Genomic DNA, 18,435 nt, shown 5'->3' on the forward strand with positions numbered 1-18,435 from the left:
TAAAAATTGCTTAAATTTACTTTTTTCCTACCAGACATTGAAAAACAAAGTCTGGAGTAAATGGGAACATTAATTTAAAAACTTTTACTTATCATTTAACACTTTTTGTAACATAATTTAAAGAATTAGTCCTAAAAAATCTCATTACCGCAACAGTCAGCAAACATCAACACTGACATATTTTCAAAATGACATGACAAACCTGAAAGAACATAATTTGGAGATTCTGCACATGCATTTAAAATCACAGTATTATGCTTCTATTAATTAAATGAACATTTAATAAGCATCTGTTGCGGTAATGATAATCAAAATGTCGTGTAAGCATTCTGACAAGACAATATTTCAAATTAACTGTAAAAAAATGATCTTACCTGGTAGCCATCTTGAAGTAACTGGTCCATGTGCTTGGTCACTCAAAATCAAACTTTATTAAAATTCTGTATGTGTGCTTAAACTGTTCTCAAAAAGTGTTGCGGAGGATGAGAACATCAGGCATGGACACATCATTTTCCAAATTTTTCTTCATTATTATTATACATGAATATTCAGTAAACATTTTTTCTGTCATCTAAAGTAGTCTAGCAAAACATCCATTTATTTTTTTTTTATTAATATTTTTGTGTTAATTTGATTAAATTACAACATAACACATGTTCAAACACAGCCGAACACATTGCGGTAATGAGATTTCAGCAGAAAATGAGATAAAATTTTCAATTATAAATTCTTATGTTGAAATCACACATTGTGCAAGGTAGAACACAGTATTGTGTTAATTCTGATGCTTTTTAATGTTACTATATTACACATTTTAAAGCTAAAATCATTAGTGCCGTGGTGTTTCAATGGTTTCGTGAGAATCACCCGTATAGTAATTTCGGCATATTTCTGCTATTCCACAAGAACATAATTTACAGCCTTTTATAACTTACATCACCACAGACAACACAATAGGTGACATGCAAACACAATGCTTTAGCAACATTTAGGGTCATCTGTGATGATGATTTAGACACACTGCCCTCTTAAATAAACATTTTATTAATGGCAAATATAAGAACAAAGACACGTTAATGGACAAAGCAGCAACAGCCATCATAACTGATGAGAAGGTCACCGTGAGTCTGACTGACAGTAACTTCTGGTGCTTAAAGCAGTAAAGGTAATGGGGGAGGGACTCACAGTACTCTTTCTAAACTTTTGGTCCCCGTGGTCTTGTTTTCCCAGAATGCCAAGTAACCTCTTGAGCCCAGAGTGTGTTTACTCTGAGTTAATGAATGAGCTAGTATTGGATTGAGTAAATATGTTGCTGAACCTAGATAGGTAGAGCATTACATTCATTAGCAATGCAAAGGCTATAGGTTCGATTCCCAGAAAGCACACATAGGCTACTGATAAAATGAATACGTTGAATGCACTGTAAGTCGCTTTGAAAAACAGCATCTTCGTATAAATGAGCAAATAGTAATGAATCTCCGCTTTTGTTCAAGTCAGTGGTTCACACACCAACACGTGTCAATTACGGAAAGCTTCACTAGCACAGGCAGGAAAACATTCGAGAGGGGTGGAGATTTAGGGACAAACTGCTCTTAAAGTGTCATATGCGGGGTCAATACACCAACTCTCACTTCTTCAACGGTGCCAAGTGAGTAAACACAACACAGACAAATGGCAGGGGTGTAAAAGAAAGGAAAGGGGCCGTCCTTATTGGCAGGAGGGAGAGAACGTCCAGAGGGAGGAGGCAATCAGAAGAGCAGGATCGAGCAAACAGAGAAGTGGCGCTCTGTTTGTAGAGCAGTACGGGACCATGCTGTCAGGCTGCTCTTTGATCTGGACCGGAGCGCTCCTGCTGGGGCTTAAGGCTTTGCTGACAGGGGCGACTGACTTCCAGCACCATGGATATGAGGAGATGGTGAGAGCTCTTTTTGCGGTCCAAAGCGAGTGCCCCTACATCACCCGCATCTACAGCATCGGACGCAGCATAGAGGGTCGACACCTTTACGTACTGGAGTTCAGTGATAACCCGGGCATCCATGAAGCATGTGAGTCTTTCATACACTAAATATATAGATTTGCTGTAACTTTTGTTAACCAGGCATTACATTCCTCACCCACGTAGCTGTACTGTATGCTTTTTAAAAATGTTTCAAACGAAGCCGTAAAGCTGCCAGAATGGATTGGTGAGGTAATGTGGACGTGAAATAGCTGGTGTTGCTGTTAAATAGGGTACATCTCTTTTCTGAGAAAACTACTGGCGGTAGAAGTGTTGAAATTGAGCTTTGGCAGGTAATTCGCGGGTTCGTCTGGCCGGGCAATATCGACTGTCGACTTGATTTATCACGCTGCTCCTCACACTCACATACAGTAAATTGGATTTACTGTAGGCACGGAGGGTTATGGGGTTTTTTTTTGGGGGGGGGGCGACTGGAAAACGTGCGGGCATGAAGAACATCACTCTTATTATTGATCTTTCACATGAACATATTCCCGTATGAAAGTGAAATCACAAGTTTGACATTTTAATAGCTCAACGTGAGAAATTTGGCTCGCAAGATGTTGCTCCTGAGAAAAACAACACAGTAATCATTGTTTTTGACCATAAAGAACATTCTGTGAAAATATAACCTTGATATTTTTATTATATATTGACTAAGTACTGTAAGGACATGACAAACATTGAAAATAACATGACTTTGTCAGACTTTGATGCTCCTAATCTCAAAATTAGACTTTTGACTCTTATTCATTTTACAGCTCTATACTCGTACATAGAGTATATGTGAAACCAGTAATAAAGGGGATTTTTTTATTGAAATGTATACATCATCTAAAAGCTGAATTAATAATGGAAATCTAAGGATAATATTAAGAAAATCATCTTTTAAGTCATTAGCACTGCATCCACTCACAAAAATAAAGTTTTGATATGGTTTTATTGTGGTAAAAGTGTAGTAACCATGTTTTTTATTGGTGTATTGATTACTTTTTTTACTACACTAACCATGGTTTAACTAGGGTTTTTGAAAACCATGGTTGTCAAAACCATGGTTATTTTGTAGTTACCATGATTTTACTACAGTAACCATGTTTTTTCGGTTTTAACTGTAGTAAAACCATGGTTTATTTTCATAAGGGTACCGTAGGACATTTACAAAATATCTTTATGGAACATGATCTTATAATGATTTTTGGCATAAAGGAAAATCTACAATCTTGGCTTTTTCTACAAATATACCCGTGCTTCTTATGACTTATGTGGTCCAGGGTCACATATACTCATCAAATTTAAATTCTTTTAAGTAGAAACATCTGAGACAAAGTTAATACTATACAGTAAAAGTTAACTGAGAACGGCATTATGTCTCTTGATCTCTAAAGCAATTTTCTTGTAGACCTCTCCAATGCAAAACACATTTAGTTCTCGGTTACTGGAAATAATTAAGATCTGCCAACAAAGTAGTTAAAGTGAGAAATATATGCATAGCTTACAAAAGCAAATTAATCTTTGTCATCGGATGTAAAGATCTGCTTCTCTTGGCAATATGTTTCCAGAGTTTGAGTCTCAGAGAGAATTACAGGATGTATACATGTTCGACATTGAGTACAAAAACAGGAACCGGTACAGAGTAGCAGACACGGGCTTTCTGACCTGACCCTTTGGATTGTGCAAGAGCGTTTCATGTGTTTATTCTAAGGTCGCTTGGTCAATCCGAGCGCCCATTCACCGCCATTAATTCAATTATTTTATGATTAATGGGAAGGCTGCAATACGTGTCTGCTGCACACAGTGGCTAATGAGATTTACGATCTTGTCATCACTCACTTCTGCATGTAAAATAAAAGACATCTGCTGGTACTATTAAGATAATAGGAAATAATTGGCTGATACGCAGGCTATGAGATGGGAAATCTGATTAAAAAAATCTGCAGAATAGGTTATTACAGTTTTTATATTGCATTTTAGCATTGTCGTATTCAACCACTTCCCCACACTTGCTGTCATAATTTTTTGTCTTGTGTATTTCCGAAACTATACTTTGTCTATTTCTACACTAAAGCACATATGGTAAAGAATAAATATGTAGATCTGTGCTTTTAAGTATCAATATAACAAGACTGATAAAGAAAGTGGACTGTTAGAACAATTGTCAAAATATGTACCGTACTTTCCAGACTATAAGCCGCATCATTCAAAAATGCGTCATTAAGACGAAATAACATATATAAGTCATTGTGGACTATACGTCATATTTATTAAAAAAATTATTTCACAAATCCAAGCCGAAAAACAGACTTTAACTTGGAAAGGCAAGTTATTCAAGTAAACAATAGCAGACAGAACAGCAGGCTGAATAGATGTCTGTACGTTAAAGTAATATTATCAGTTATTTAAACGATAAACCATAGCATACAGAACTTACCTGGAAGGCTGAATAGGCTAAGTTAACAGAACAAGCCAACTAGCGTGAAGTTCGCATACTCGTCATCCCACATCACTGAATCCATTGAATTACATAAATACAGGAGCAGCATATAGCGGACTCTTGCGGCTGTAGATGGTAATGTTGTCTCTTGCCTCATAAATTTCAAAATTAATTCATACTGACTTATAAGGCGCACCTGACTATAAGACGCAGCACCAGCCAAGTTATGAAAAACTGCGGCTTATAGACCGAAAAATACGGTACCCCAGCCCTCACTAGCGCAGTACCCTTTAACCAGATATGTATACATTTGGTACTAATATGTAACTTTTATGTACTATATAACAGTGGCGACTCGTGACTGCTCATCCGAAGGGCGCCAATTCAAAATAAGTGTTCAGAGTGTTATGTGTGTTGCTTGCATTTTCAAAATATGTGTTCTGCGCTTTGATCTGTGCATCACGTAGTTTTTCAAAACCGTTTATGATAAAAGAAATGCTCATGTTCACAAAATACACGCAAGACACTAACTTAACAGTAAACTCTGATTACGCATGGGATTATGCGAGTACCTGGCAAACGCGAGCGTTTCTTTTATCATAAACCCTTTAGACGCATCTGCAGCAGACACTTATTTTGAAAAAAGGAACCACACACATGACAGGCTACATACATGTTGTGACGAACTTCGCATTGAGCGCCCTCGAAAAAAGAAGTTACCGGGTTGCCTCAGCTATATACCCTCTTTAGGTGTAAAAATGCTGTACTTTAAGGGTTCTGCCCCAGTGACAGCTTTTGACAATTTTTTTCTGACAGTGTATCATAATCACGTCTGTTATATTCCAAGTCTTCCAAAGCCATTTGTGACTTTGCGACAAGCAGACAGAAATTAAGCCATCATTTCCTTCAATTTAATACATTACTCTACCAAAGTGTAGTTTTATGTTATTTAAACTTTGATGTGTAAATAAAAATTAGTTTTTTCAAACCTGACAGTAGAGGAGAATAAATATCAGCGTTTTCATTTTGGGGTGTACTGTCTTTTTAAATATAAAAAATATAAATCATTGCCGTAAACCTTAATAGCCAGAATCATTGTATATGCGGTTGCTTTCGCGTTGCATGCATCTGCATGAGGAAAGACTACATTTCTTGGTTGCATGTGATTCACGGATGTGACCCTATGACCCTCTGACTTCCTGACTGGCAGTCACCTGACTTGTGTTTTTCAGTGGAACCAGAGTTCAAGTACGTAGGGAACATGCATGGAAATGAGGTGCTTGGCAGGGAGCTGCTCATCTACCTATCCCAATTCCTGTGCGAGGAATACCGATCAGGAAACGAGCGAATCACGCGTCTCATCCATGATACACGGATCCACATCCTTCCTTCGATGAACCCAGATGGATACGAGGTGGCAGCCAGGCAGGTATAGATGCCTTATTAGCTTATTTAAAGGAAAACACCACCGTTTTTCAATATTTTACTATGTACCTCAACTTAGACAAATTAATACATACATATCTTTTTTTAATGCGTGCACTTTTAATCTTTATACAGCGCCTTGTAAACGTGTTAGCATTTAGCCTAGCACCATTCATTACTATGGCTCCAAACAGGGATGAATTTAGAAGCCACCAAACACTTCCATGTTTTTCCTATTCAAAGACTGTTACATGAGTAGGTCCATAAGTAAGTATGGTGGCACAAAATAAAACTTTTGTTTGGAGCCATACGAATGGGGCTAGGCTAAATTCTAACACTTTCAAGAAGCGCTGTACAAAGATTAAAAGTGCACGCGTTAATAAAAGATAGGTATGTATTCATCTAAGTTGAGGTAAGAACATTGTAAAATATTGAAAAACTGTGGTGTTTTCCTTTAAGTATACTACTATAAAATACCAGTTGTTCTCCAAACAAAACATCTGTTGTGACACTAACAGCCATGCATACAGTACGTTCCTAAAAATAAAAGTTGTGCACAATGATATAGAACAGGGTTGCCCAAAGTCGGTCCTGGAGGGCCGGTGTCCTCCAGAGTTTAGCTCCAGCTTGCCTCAGCATACCTGCCTGGAAGTTCCTAATACGTTTAACAAGACCTTATTTGGCTGCTTTAGGTGTGTTTAATTAGGGTTGGAGCTAAATTCTGCAGGACCACGGCCCTCCAGGACGAAGCTTGGGCACCCCTGGCATAGAAGAACTGTTCCATAAAGTACCTTTAGCTTAATGATTCTATGGGGAACCAAAATGGTTATTCTAGGCATCAATGTGAATAACCTTTGTAGCACCTTTATTTATAAGAACATTAGTACTGCATTTTGTGTGGCAACTGTTGAGTGGGAAGTCTCTCGTGGTTCCCATGTATGTTACGGGAAAATCGTGTCACAAAGGGCATTGGTGGCTTTCTTTGGAGACTAATTACACATCTCAAAATAAAACAGCACACATGCTGTAAAAAAACTATTTGTTGGTTCAAGTAAAAATTTGAGTTAATTTAATATAGATACGGAACCAACTTTATTTTTACAGTTCATAAACACAGATAAAAAAGAATAACTTTTTCTTGAATGCTGGTCCCCAACATGAGACGCTGGTGTCTCCACCAAGTTTCTAAATCAGCTTAACCATCAAGACTTCCATGGTAAACCAACACCATCAGACTAGTCCAGTAATTCTTAAAGTGTGGTCCGCGGACCACTAGTGGTCCGCCAAACCCCCCCAGTGGTCCGCCAAAAGATGACCTAAACTAGGTGTTTATACAATCATCAGTTATTTAAGTAGATTTTTCATATGAAGCTGCAACTCATTTCACATTTACGTTTTCAAATGAAATAAAATTCATATAATAATTTCTGAACATAGCATTGCATTTGTGTTTAAAAAATTAGTTTTTGACTTGAAACAGTTGCATATTAAACTTAAATTTAGCTTATCCTTCCGATTTTGTTGTTTTTTGGGGGGCGTGTTAGAGTGGGATCCTGTTAGGTGGTCCTCAGAAAAAAATTGGAAGATAAAGTGGTCCTTGGGCTGAAAAAGTTTGAGAAACACTGGACTAGTCAACCAGCATTATTTACTAGTAATCCACTAATTATCCAGCACCAACCCAAGATGTAACCTCATGGGAATTATGAGAATTTGTCTGACTTGCATGTTTTTAAAGGGTAGAGGCTCCTCTCCTTCTTTTAGACTAATTGCATGTGTGACAGTCCATTAGTAACTCACGGTGGCCGAAACTGACCATACAGGCTCTTCAATTGACCACTGTGGTCCCATACAAACCACGCACAGAGGGAACCAACTAGGCTTCAGACAGGATTTATTTTAAATTTTCCGCAGCATTTTCCTCAGACATGATATTGAATACTATGTCAACGGTGATATCCCAACCCTAAGGTTACTCAAAGGACACAATGTGATATACTGTATTCTTGTCTCTTATACGATTCCCAGGGGCCAGAGTTCAATGGCTACTTAGTGGGCCGTGGAAATGCAAAGGACATAGACCTGAACCGCAATTTCCCCGACCTGAATGCTCTGATGTACTACTATGAGAAGCACAACGGTCAAAACCACCACCTGCCGCTGCCAGACAACTGGGATGCACAGGTAGACATCAATCATTGTTGACCTACAGTGATGAGGTGTGAGGAAGATCAAAGCTTTTTGTCAAGGAGCATGTAGTGGTGTTTAACCTACATGTAAAGGACTGAAATTAAAACATGTTTGCATGTATGTGACTCTGTCTTTGAAATCCAGTCTGAAGTTTGCAGTATCAAAATTTGATTTCAAAAAATAATTTTACATTAATTTCAATCTTTGAGATGACCTTACTCAGTCAATACTGAAGATATCATGTATGATGATTTTATGTAAAAAAGCAAATGACAAAAAATGACTTTCACAGGCAGGGTCACATATTTAAGAGCACATGCTAAGCATACAGTACATCCATAATAGTGTTGTGTGTTTAGTATGTGACACTTACATTACGGGTACAATCAAGGTATACATTTTAGCCGTATCGAAACCCGAACCAGGCTTGGGTTAAATCTGTGTTAAATGGAACTACAGTAGGAAAAAATTCAGGTAGCCTGTATATGTTTTCATTGGTTGATTGGTGATTGTTTCAATGCATCCCTTATTGCCGGCTTACATAAATCGCTGTTTCTGTCTCCAGTAAAATACAGGATAGCGCCAGTTTCTGTCTTGCGAATAAATGGGTTTTTGTTTTAACAGTTGGAAAGAACACTTATGCTCTCCATTAGTCTGTCTGTAACTCACACAGCTCTCGCTCGACTGCTCTGCTCTACATCAACTGCCAACAGGTCCACCTCTCCTAAAAAAAGCCTGTGTAAATAGACTGTACTGTAGTTAATCTTCATTATGAAGTCTAGATGTTTTGGTAAGACTTTCACAACTTGCAAAGTTAAATAAAGTTTGGTTTGACTTAAAGGAATAGTTTACCAAAAAAAAACAATGTTTCTTTCTTCTAATAAAAAATATCTTCAGAACAAAGAAATGTATACAAGTTTGGAACAGTAAATGATGACAGAATTTTTATTTTTAGTGAACGATCACTTTACAGGCGTGGTGCATGATTTTTGGAAAACACTTTGGAAAAGGGAGTCGGGCTGAGTACCAAAACACACTTGTAGCCAATCATCAGTAAGAGGCGTGTCCACTACCCGACATCGTTGCCTGGGTTGCGTATGTATGGGGCGGGTTCATCAAAAAAGGTCCAGATTACATTGGGGTAGGGGCGTGTTTGTTTAGGTGATTTCAAATAACAACATTGGCTTTCAGAGATCATGCACCCCGCCTTTAAGTAGATAAAGTCATCTTCAGGGCTGGTATAAGAGATCAATGGCAATTTTCATCAAGGACCCAAGGGAACCAAAGCCTGAGACAAGTAGTATAAGTGCTTTTATTTTCCACTTTTGTAATTAAATGCAATTTTTCCATTACAAATGGTTTAACAGTTTAAGTTCAAAATTCACATTTTCGATTTTGTAAATCCCCTTACGAGTCAGGGATGTTCCGATTCCGTGTTTTTTACGGTTTGCAGATTTTTGAAAGCACCTCTTATGTGCTTCAATAGAATAAATCAGACTATTTCTAGAAAGGAGTTAAAGGGGCCATGGCATGAAAATCTGAATTTTTTCATGTTTTAGTGCTATAATTGGGTTCCGAGTGCTTATATCAACCTAGAAAATGTGAAAACGATCAACCCAGTAACTTAGTTTTGGTGAACTGCAAGCACGTGAAAAAATAGGTCATTGAAACTTGTCTCTCCTTATGATGTCATAAGGAGATCTTATTATAATAATACCACCCCTTAATCCAACCATGCCACAGCCATGTAGTGCAGAGAGAAAGAGAGAGAAAATAATTCACAGCACAATTGAGTTTCAAAAGCAACAAACCACCAATCATTGTGATCAGTGTTTGAATTTCATCAGCTCATTTGCATTTTAAAGGACACACCCAAAACGCCACATTTTTCCACACAGCTACAAAGTTGCAATTTTAACATGCTATAATAAATTATCTGTTGAGTATTTTGAGCTAAAACTTCACATGTGTACTCTGGGGACACCAAACATTTATTTGACATCTTAAAAAAATTATTGAAATTATTGCGACATGTCCCCTTTAACATGGTAAATGTCACAAATGGCTTACATTTGAGCGTCTTTGAAAACACCATTACTCTTAATCATAAATATTTTATCTCGGTTTTACATCATGAACTTTTCTTTGTTTTACACTTTCCACAATCCCAAAACTTGGGGACATTTCAAGGATTTGATGAAAGAAATCCAATCTTTTCAATGAGATCTCATACATTTGGACCTACATTTCATTGAGGTAACAATACGAATCACTAAATCGAGAACGACTCCGTATTTCACAATTTCTTAACCGAAAACCGTACTTTCCTCTGACTTAAATGAGAATTCCAGCTTTGGAAAAGTAAGTGTGTCCGCTGGCAGCCAGGCGTCCCTCAGGATCACAACAGAAGAACTGCAGTCGGAGGAATATGACACATTCCCTTGATTTCTCTTTGAGTCAAGAGCTGCCAGTCACACATCAAACACGGCTCCCGATTCTCTGACCCCACTGCGGGCTTCAAACTACACAGAACCGAGCAGGGGAAAAAACATCTGTGTGAGCTCACAGCGTGAAACCCGAGTCTACGGCACGATGACAGCTGTGGCCAAAGGGACACATAGATGTTTATATAAACAGATCCATGCATAATAAATACTAAGGCTCGTCAAAACAGAACTTGGATGAGATCAGTATCCCGGCAGCGATCTCGAAGGTCTTGCCAGGCCAATCTCACTTGAAGCAAGAGCTCCAGACAGTGGCTCATTATGCCTTCACCTCTCATGGGATGCATTACCACATGTCAGATCTCCCAGATAACAGAGATGAAAAAATATTCCATAAAGGCAGTACAGAAATCCAGTTTGAGCTGGAAGCTGTGTTTCAAAAGATGGTAGCTGGTGGTCTAAGATGGTTATTAGCTGATGACTATGCACCAGTGCACCATGATGATCAAGATGATCTATAACCAGTTTAAACCTGCTAGAAACCAGCAGTATATATTCCAAAACAAAGGTTCCAGCTTAAACTGGATTTTCCAATATGAGCTGGAAAGTCATAGCAGAAAAAATAAGCGCTAAAATGTTTGATAAAATGGGACTTAATGTTTCTTTTTGTCCTGTCCTGCTGGTTGTTACAGGTTGAGCCGGAGACTTTAGCTGTGATCAAATGGATGGATAATTATAACTTTGTTCTGTCAGCTAACCTCCACGGTGGAGCTGTTGTCGCCAACTACCCATTCGATAAGTCCAGAGAGGCCAGGATAAGAGGCAAGACAACATATTCAGCCACCCCCGATGACAAAATATTCAGAAAGGTATGTTTTTGAAGTTAAAGGTGACATAGAATGAGTATTTATCCTTGTTCTGTGATGTGACATGTAGACAAAAATTATTTGTTTGGGTCTGTAATGCCTTAGAAGCTTCCTAAAAACCTCTCTCAGATAGCTCTATTAGGGTGGGGGATTTTAAACAAGTGGTTTTGCACCTATTTGGCTCTCCCTACTGGCTTAACTTGCAATATCATTACTGATTGGCTGACTTTGCTGCCACTCAAAAATGTAGCCAATTATTTTAAAGTGGAGGGGCAGTTAGATGCCTGTGATGTCATAAACATCAGTTTTTCAGATTGGGACGTTTTCTGGCTCACATTTCTAAAAGAGAAATTTCTATGAGACTGAGATGTTAAGCATGTCTAGCACTTTTTGTATGTTCGTGAATGCGGGTAGACTACCATTGTTCAACAAAGACAAGGTAAAAATGGTTTTTCATTCTCTGTCCCCTTTAAGTGTTTAGGGGTTTTCTTATGTTTACTTAATCCTATTACAGTTTAAATAATTGCAGGGAATTGTTTCTAAACACATAATAAATGTTAGAAATGTATTGCTGAAATACGTTGCAAAGACTGTAAACTATGTAGTACTAAACTGTGGAGTTACACCATTTCTGTGTTCCGGAATTTTTGGGCAGGGCTAAAACGGTGGCTCGATGATGCACTGGAGCCACCGACCATGGCCCCACAATACAATAGCGAGCATTTATTCAGGTTGTACCGATATTTGAAAGTTGAGAAAGACGGCAGCTTTTGATATTACGCAGCAGCCGAAAATAGTCCCCTTAGTAACTTTCAATAGCAGGGGACTATTTTCGGCTGCTGCGTAATATCCCTACGCCTGCTTCAGCCATGTTACAGCTGCAAAGTCCTTGATTATTACGCCAGAACGAGAGTATAGTCCTAGTCATATCTGCCTAGAAAATTGCAACTTTTAATTTTCTGTCAGTCTTAGTACACGATGTAACTACAGAAGAGTCAGGTTTTAAATAGGAAAAATATCAAAACTCTTTGGTTATTTTTTGCGCAATGCTAATGGTCTAATCAGATTCTATGTATTGTGCTAAGCTATGCTAAAAGTTGTAGTGCCAGAACCGGAGATCAGCTGAATGGACTCCAAAACAGTAAAAATCTTAATGTTTAACTCTAGGGGAGCTGGAAAATTGTTACATTTTTTAAAAAGTGTTATGTCCCTTTAAGATGGGAAAATCTGTTTGTCCGACCAATGGAAGTCAGGGGGAGTGTTTTACATTCCAAATTCATTTACATTCATGCATTTGGCACAAACTTTTAACAATATGACTTAGGGGCGGTTTATCAGACAGGAATTAGACTAGTCCTAGACTAAAATAAATTTAAGAGCTGCCTAAACTGAAAACAACTTACAGTGACATATCTTAAAATACATCAGTGCTCTTTGTTTTGCCTCAAAATGCACACAAGTAATCTTTTAAGTAAGTCATGTTTGTTAAAACTTGTTATATTTCCTAATTAAACTAAGGTCTAGTCCTGGCTCAATCTAATCCCTGTTCAGGAAACCACCCCTTAGTGTTTTTTAGATTATACATTTTACCAATATTTGTGTTCCTGGGATCGAACCCACAACCTTTGTGCTGCTAATGTTTTACTGTAGATATAACACACTTCACCTTTAATAAAGAGTGACAAATGTTTACAATTTTGTATGTTTGTGTGTGTGTCTGTGCAGTTGGCAAAGACCTACTCCTATGCCCACAGCTGGATGCATAAGGGCTGGAACTGTGGCGATTACTTTGAGGAAGGGATTACAAATGGAGCCAGCTGGTACTCTTTGTCAAAGGGTGGGTATATTTTACATACCACGGTTCTCGTTGAATTACTTCAATAAGCCTTGTGGGTTTGTCTTATCCAAAAGCCTTTTAATTTAGCTGAAATGTGGGACCTAAAACCCCTTTCATCTTTAAGTAGAGAAGAAACTGTTCTTGCTTCCTGTGCTTTTTATTACAGTAGTTTCTGTGCCAGCGCTATGCTGTAGGTTCTGTATTTTTATGTATGTTTAACAAGTGTAACTGCTCTGTGTACCTGAAGGTATGCAGGACTTCAACTACCTCCGCACGAACTGTTTTGAGATCACCCTGGAGCTCAGCTGTGATAAGTTTCCCCCGGCGACGGCCCTTGCCAACGAGTGGCTTGCCAACAGGGAAGCTCTGGTGTCTTACATGGAGCAGGTGAGGCTTAGCTGGCACAGTCTGGTGAAACAATTAGAAGTTCAAACTTCCAGTCTTGGACCATACAGGACCTGTAGAAAAGAAAAGAGCTTTATAATTTAAACTAAGAGATGTAAAGAGGAGTCCAGTTTTTTGGTAGACACAGGTAAGGACAAATTGGTTTCCTATGGCATCAGTTGGTAATGAGCCTCTCCCCAGGTACTTCAAATGTGAAATTGATATGAACCTTCAATGGTCTTGTTGTAAGTTTAAGTAACACAACCTGCTTTGCTAATGCAGTTTAAGTAATGAATGGGATCGTTTTACTACTGACTCCATGCCTGACTGTAACTAAAAGCTTTCTTAAAACAGATCCCTTTATTTATTTACATACCGTGTCTTCCAGGTGCATCATGGGATCAAAGGCATGGTCTATGATGAAAACAACAACCCGATCAGTAATGCAGAAATCTCTGTGGCAGGTATAAACCACGACATAACCGCTGGTAAGTTCAGTTTTTACAATAAAAGCTCACCTGACAGTGCATACAGGCATTGCCGTTTCATTTCACATGGTGTGTTGTGTCCAATGCCATCTCAGGGGCGGATGGAGACTACTTCCGTCTGCTATTGCCCGGGACTTACACAGTCACCGCGTCTGCCCCAGGGTACCAGCCTTTTACCAGCACGGTGACAGTGGGACCAGCTGAAGCTGTACAGGTAGATATCAATAACATCATTTATCATTATGACAATATGCAAAAAAAAAGTAAGTTGTATCAGTCACTGCAGATTTTTTTATGACTATACAATAACCGTGTGGATGTCTAACAATTTTTACATTCAATCTTTTTTTTAGTTACATTTCTATTTGAAAGTTCAATTGAAACCGGCAGACTTGAATACAAAACCTCATCACCACAAGAAAGGCCATTCAACAGCTAAAGTTCTTCCCACCAACCTTGGACCAAGATAAAGAGTAAAACACTTTTGTCAACGAAGACAAAACTTTTTCTCTGTTATTTTTTTAAGTGAAGATAAGAAAAAAATGAAAGGGAAACAAGGACTCTGACTCTTTAGTTTCTCATCTGTTTAGATGTGCAAGTGTTTTTACTGAGAAATACATTTTGCTCTCATGTTCTTGCTGAGATTACATTTACATGTATGTCTCATAGTGTTGGATTGAAAGAACAAGAAAACACAGGTCAACTTAAAATTTCTCTTTTTATGAGAAATAAGTCAGGAAAATACCTTTAAATGTTATTGGATAATGGATACTATTGTAAACTATGTCTGATTATGATATGAGGTCAGAATAAGAATAACTATCTCATATGTGGATAAAATCAATAATCATTTATCATACAAAAATAAATAAACTAAGATTGGTCTTTAATAAATGTTTGTCTAATTATTGTTAAAAGTTTGAAATAAAAATAATAAATTCCTTACAGATTCTTAAAGGTGCAGTGTGTAAATTTTAGAAGGATCTCTTGACAGAAATGCAAAATAATATACAAAACTATATTATCAGGGGTGTAAAAAGACCTTTTTATAATGAACTGTTATGTTTTTATTACCTTAGAATGAGACGTTTTTATCTACATACACAGAGGGTCCCCTTCAGTGGTGTCAAAAGTATTCATATTCATTACTCAAGTAAAAGTATAGATACTAGAGTTTAAAAAGACTTTTGTAGAAGTTGAAGTATCAACTCAAGCTTTTTACTCAAGTAAAAGTGAAAAAGTACTGGTTTCAAAACTACTTAAAGTATAAAAGTAAAAGTAATGTAAGGAAAAAAATATCATTACGGAAAAAAGCCTAGGCCGCACCACAGGGGCCTATTGTGCACTACCCTATCTCCTCTAACAAATGTTTCTTAAGGCCATAATAACTATACTGCCCTCCAATGGCTAAGTGCAGTATCTACGCAAACACTGAAACTGAGAAAAATGGCTTTAAAGTTTTTCACACCAGCCAGTCAAACATGTTACTGCAATTTTGGCACACAGGTTTTTTCTGAAATGGGACAAAATTGAACTAAATTGAACAACAGATCTCACAACGCCCATTTCAACCCCTAACTCAATTTTGACCAAATGCGTAGTTACTGCGCAATTGGCTTTGTAGGGCAGTATAGTGTCATATTAAAATGTTAATGTTAAAAAAATGTGGGATGCACTAGGGCCAGGGGTATGCAATGTCAGTCCTGGAGTGCCGATGTCCTGCAAATTTTGGCTCCAACCCTTACAAAACCTTGGCTACCTGTAGTTTCAGGTGACTTTTTCAGGGGCTTTTGATTAGACCTGGAGCTAAACTCTGCAGGACATCGGAGCTCCATGTTGCCTACCCCTGCACTAGGCTATCTGTTTCAACTGCACACGGTATATGCCCATTAAAAATGAACGCATTTTAGTACAATGCAAACAAGTACATTAAAGCAGTGGTTCTCAAACTGGGGGCCGCGAGATGGTGCCAGGGGCCCCAGTTTTATAATATTTCATGAAATACATTACTTTATTATAAATTCTGTGTGATTAAACCTCAGAACAATAAGGATACTAAACAAAAGCAATACATTTGTATAATTTAACATGTTTTGTTTAATTCAAAATTTATGTTTTAGAATGATTTATGTCATAAATTTTTTTGGGGGGGCTGTGAAGGAATCCACTGTACACAAGGGAGGCCGCAAAAAAAATGGTTTCATAACCACTGCATTAAAGAACCTTATATGTGTACTACTGAGCATTATATATAAATATTCAAATATTATAATGGTGCAAAAAGTCAAAATTCAGAGCAGGGCCGCTGCTGGCCAAACTTTTACAGTGGTGCCCTCTCTAGTTAAAAAACAACAAACTATAGTATGTGTGAGCATAGAAATATGCTATTGTTATCATTTATAATTGTATTTTGACAGCAACACAATCTACAATTACACACATATGCAATTATATATTAAAGCCTATATTTCTGCATCTGTACCAGTGTAGCTAATGGACTTTAATGTTTTAATGTGACAAAGCTGATCTTACATGTCAGTGTAAATCCAAGTAATTTTGAAAACTGTCTTTCTTGTAAGTAAATTAAAAGTCAGGTTTAAGGAAACAGCTGATGTCTATTAACAAAAGCAAAAGTTGGTATGTATGGTTATGTGTTTGATTGATTTAACACTCAAGCATTTAGCTAAGTAGGTTTTGTTAATGCAAATAAAATTTAGGGCAGTTATTACAAAACAACAGATGTCTTTAGCATAGATATCTTTGCCATGCTTCAAAACGCAACGCAGCACAATGTCATTTAAGTTGAACAACTGAATTTACATGATTTAAATTGGTACATTGTTATACTATTTAAATCACACAGATGCGTTGGTGTCAGCAGCCAGCTATATATTTACACAGGCTTGTGAATGTGATCTGACCTGAAATTGATCCGCGAGTTTTATTTCGTCCTTTTCCATTTGAAGGCAGAATGCCGCGTTATGTTACTGTACAAACGGATGGCGGATGATATCAAAGCATCGCGAGAGCAAACTGCTCCAACTGCTTCGCATGCTTTCTAATCGCTCTCGCGGTTCTTTTAAGTTTATCTTTGCAGCGCTATCGAACAAACTTCTGATCATCTGCAGTCAGCTGGGGGGGCGGGGATTGCGTACGGCGGGGATTGCGTACAAACCAATAGGGTGTCGGAATGGTGTATGTTTATACTTCTCATCCAACCACATTCGCATTCATCCGGATGATGCAATTTATCAAGATAGGTTTTGGGTTTTTTTAACGATGACAAGCCGGAATGTAAAAAAAGAAAACAAGCCGAAATTAAAAGAAGTAACAAGGCGATTTTTAAAATGTAAGGAGTAGAAAGTACAGATAATTGCGTGAAAATGTAAGGAGTAGAAGTAAAAAGTCGTCTGAAAAATAATTACTCAAGTAAAGTATAGATACCCAAAATATCTACTTAAGTATTGTAACGAAGTATTTGTACTTCGTTACTTGACACCTCTGGTCCCCTTAAGTGGAAGTTGCCATTTTGTGCCGCCATCTTTCTACAGAAGCCCTTAACGGACAAACTTTTTTTTACTAAGTTGTCTCCGTCAATTACATGTTTTTTCCATTGGTGGGTACCATAGCTTCTCTATCCATTTTAAAACAAGGGGTGAGCAGTGGTCTGAGCCGTTGGTTGCAATTCGCAACCTCACCACTGGATGCCGTTAAAATTTACACACTGCACCTTTAAGTATAGCATCCTTCACTTCCCTGAATTTGGAATTGCTGTTTTGGAAATGTTTGTTTTACCTGGCAGTTCGTACTGTTTATCAAAGTTTTGCAGCATTTCTTTAAACGTTTTTTCCACTGTATTGAATGGCTATGGCTTTACAATGCTTGTTATTTATACAAGCGCTGCAGCTCCCCCTTGTGTTTTTTAAAGAGATGTGCAATCATTGCAGTGATCTGAAATCATCACGATGAGGTCAAACAATCGCAGTGAGATGATTATTTAATCATTGTGACAGCCCTAATATCAGTATGTCTTAATTTTACATTTATCACATTTGAATTCTTTCATTGCATAGATAGGTCAATAAGTGACTAGTAAGTTAATTCTATTGTGCCATTTGTACAAGTGCATATTAAAATGATCAGTGCATGGCCCAATTTTTATTTAAAGTGGCAATCCTGAAGCAGTCTAAGTGATATTTGCATAAATGACAAATGCAGTGTGTGCATGTATAGATAGACAGCCATCTGCTGGCTAAAAGGAGTTCATTTTGGGGGCCAATATAACAAAACTACTTTAGAGATTTATATAGAAATAATGCATTACATGCCATTTTTTTCTATTTTAATCAATATATTCCATGCATGTCTCAAAAAATA

General features: G+C 37.6%; 1 protein-coding gene across 1 annotated transcript; it reads left to right on the forward strand.

Moving 5' to 3' along the window:
• The first annotated feature begins 758 nt into the window (after window positions 1-758).
• On the forward strand, window positions 759-14,625 carry cpn1 (carboxypeptidase N, polypeptide 1). The gene is made up of 9 exons (XM_055176478.2): window positions 759-2,045; window positions 5,660-5,856; window positions 7,878-8,033; window positions 11,176-11,352; window positions 13,075-13,186; window positions 13,434-13,573; window positions 13,959-14,058; window positions 14,154-14,272; window positions 14,412-14,625. Exons 1-9 carry the CDS (start codon window positions 1,811-1,813, stop codon window positions 14,526-14,528), a joined length of 1,353 nt encoding a protein of 450 aa, XP_055032453.2. The 5' UTR covers window positions 759-1,810; the 3' UTR covers window positions 14,529-14,625.
• The last annotated feature ends 3,810 nt before the right edge of the window (window positions 14,626-18,435 follow it).

Source organism: Misgurnus anguillicaudatus, chromosome 4 (genome assembly GCF_027580225.2).
Source record: "Misgurnus anguillicaudatus chromosome 4, ASM2758022v2, whole genome shotgun sequence".
Classification (NCBI taxonomy): domain Eukaryota; kingdom Metazoa; phylum Chordata; class Actinopteri; order Cypriniformes; family Cobitidae; genus Misgurnus; species Misgurnus anguillicaudatus.

Coding starts and splice junctions, on each gene's coding strand:
- cpn1 (XM_055176478.2), top strand. CDS start 1,811: ATGCTGTCAGGCTGCTCTTTGATCTGGACCGGAGCGCTCCTGCTGGGG. Junction 13,574..13,958: donor TGGTGTCTTACATGGAGCAG/GTGAGGCTTAGC, acceptor CGTGTCTTCCAG/GTGCATCATGGGATCAAAGG. Junction 14,273..14,411: donor GACCAGCTGAAGCTGTACAG/GTAGATATCAAT, acceptor TCTTTTTTTTAG/TTACATTTCTATTTGAAAGT.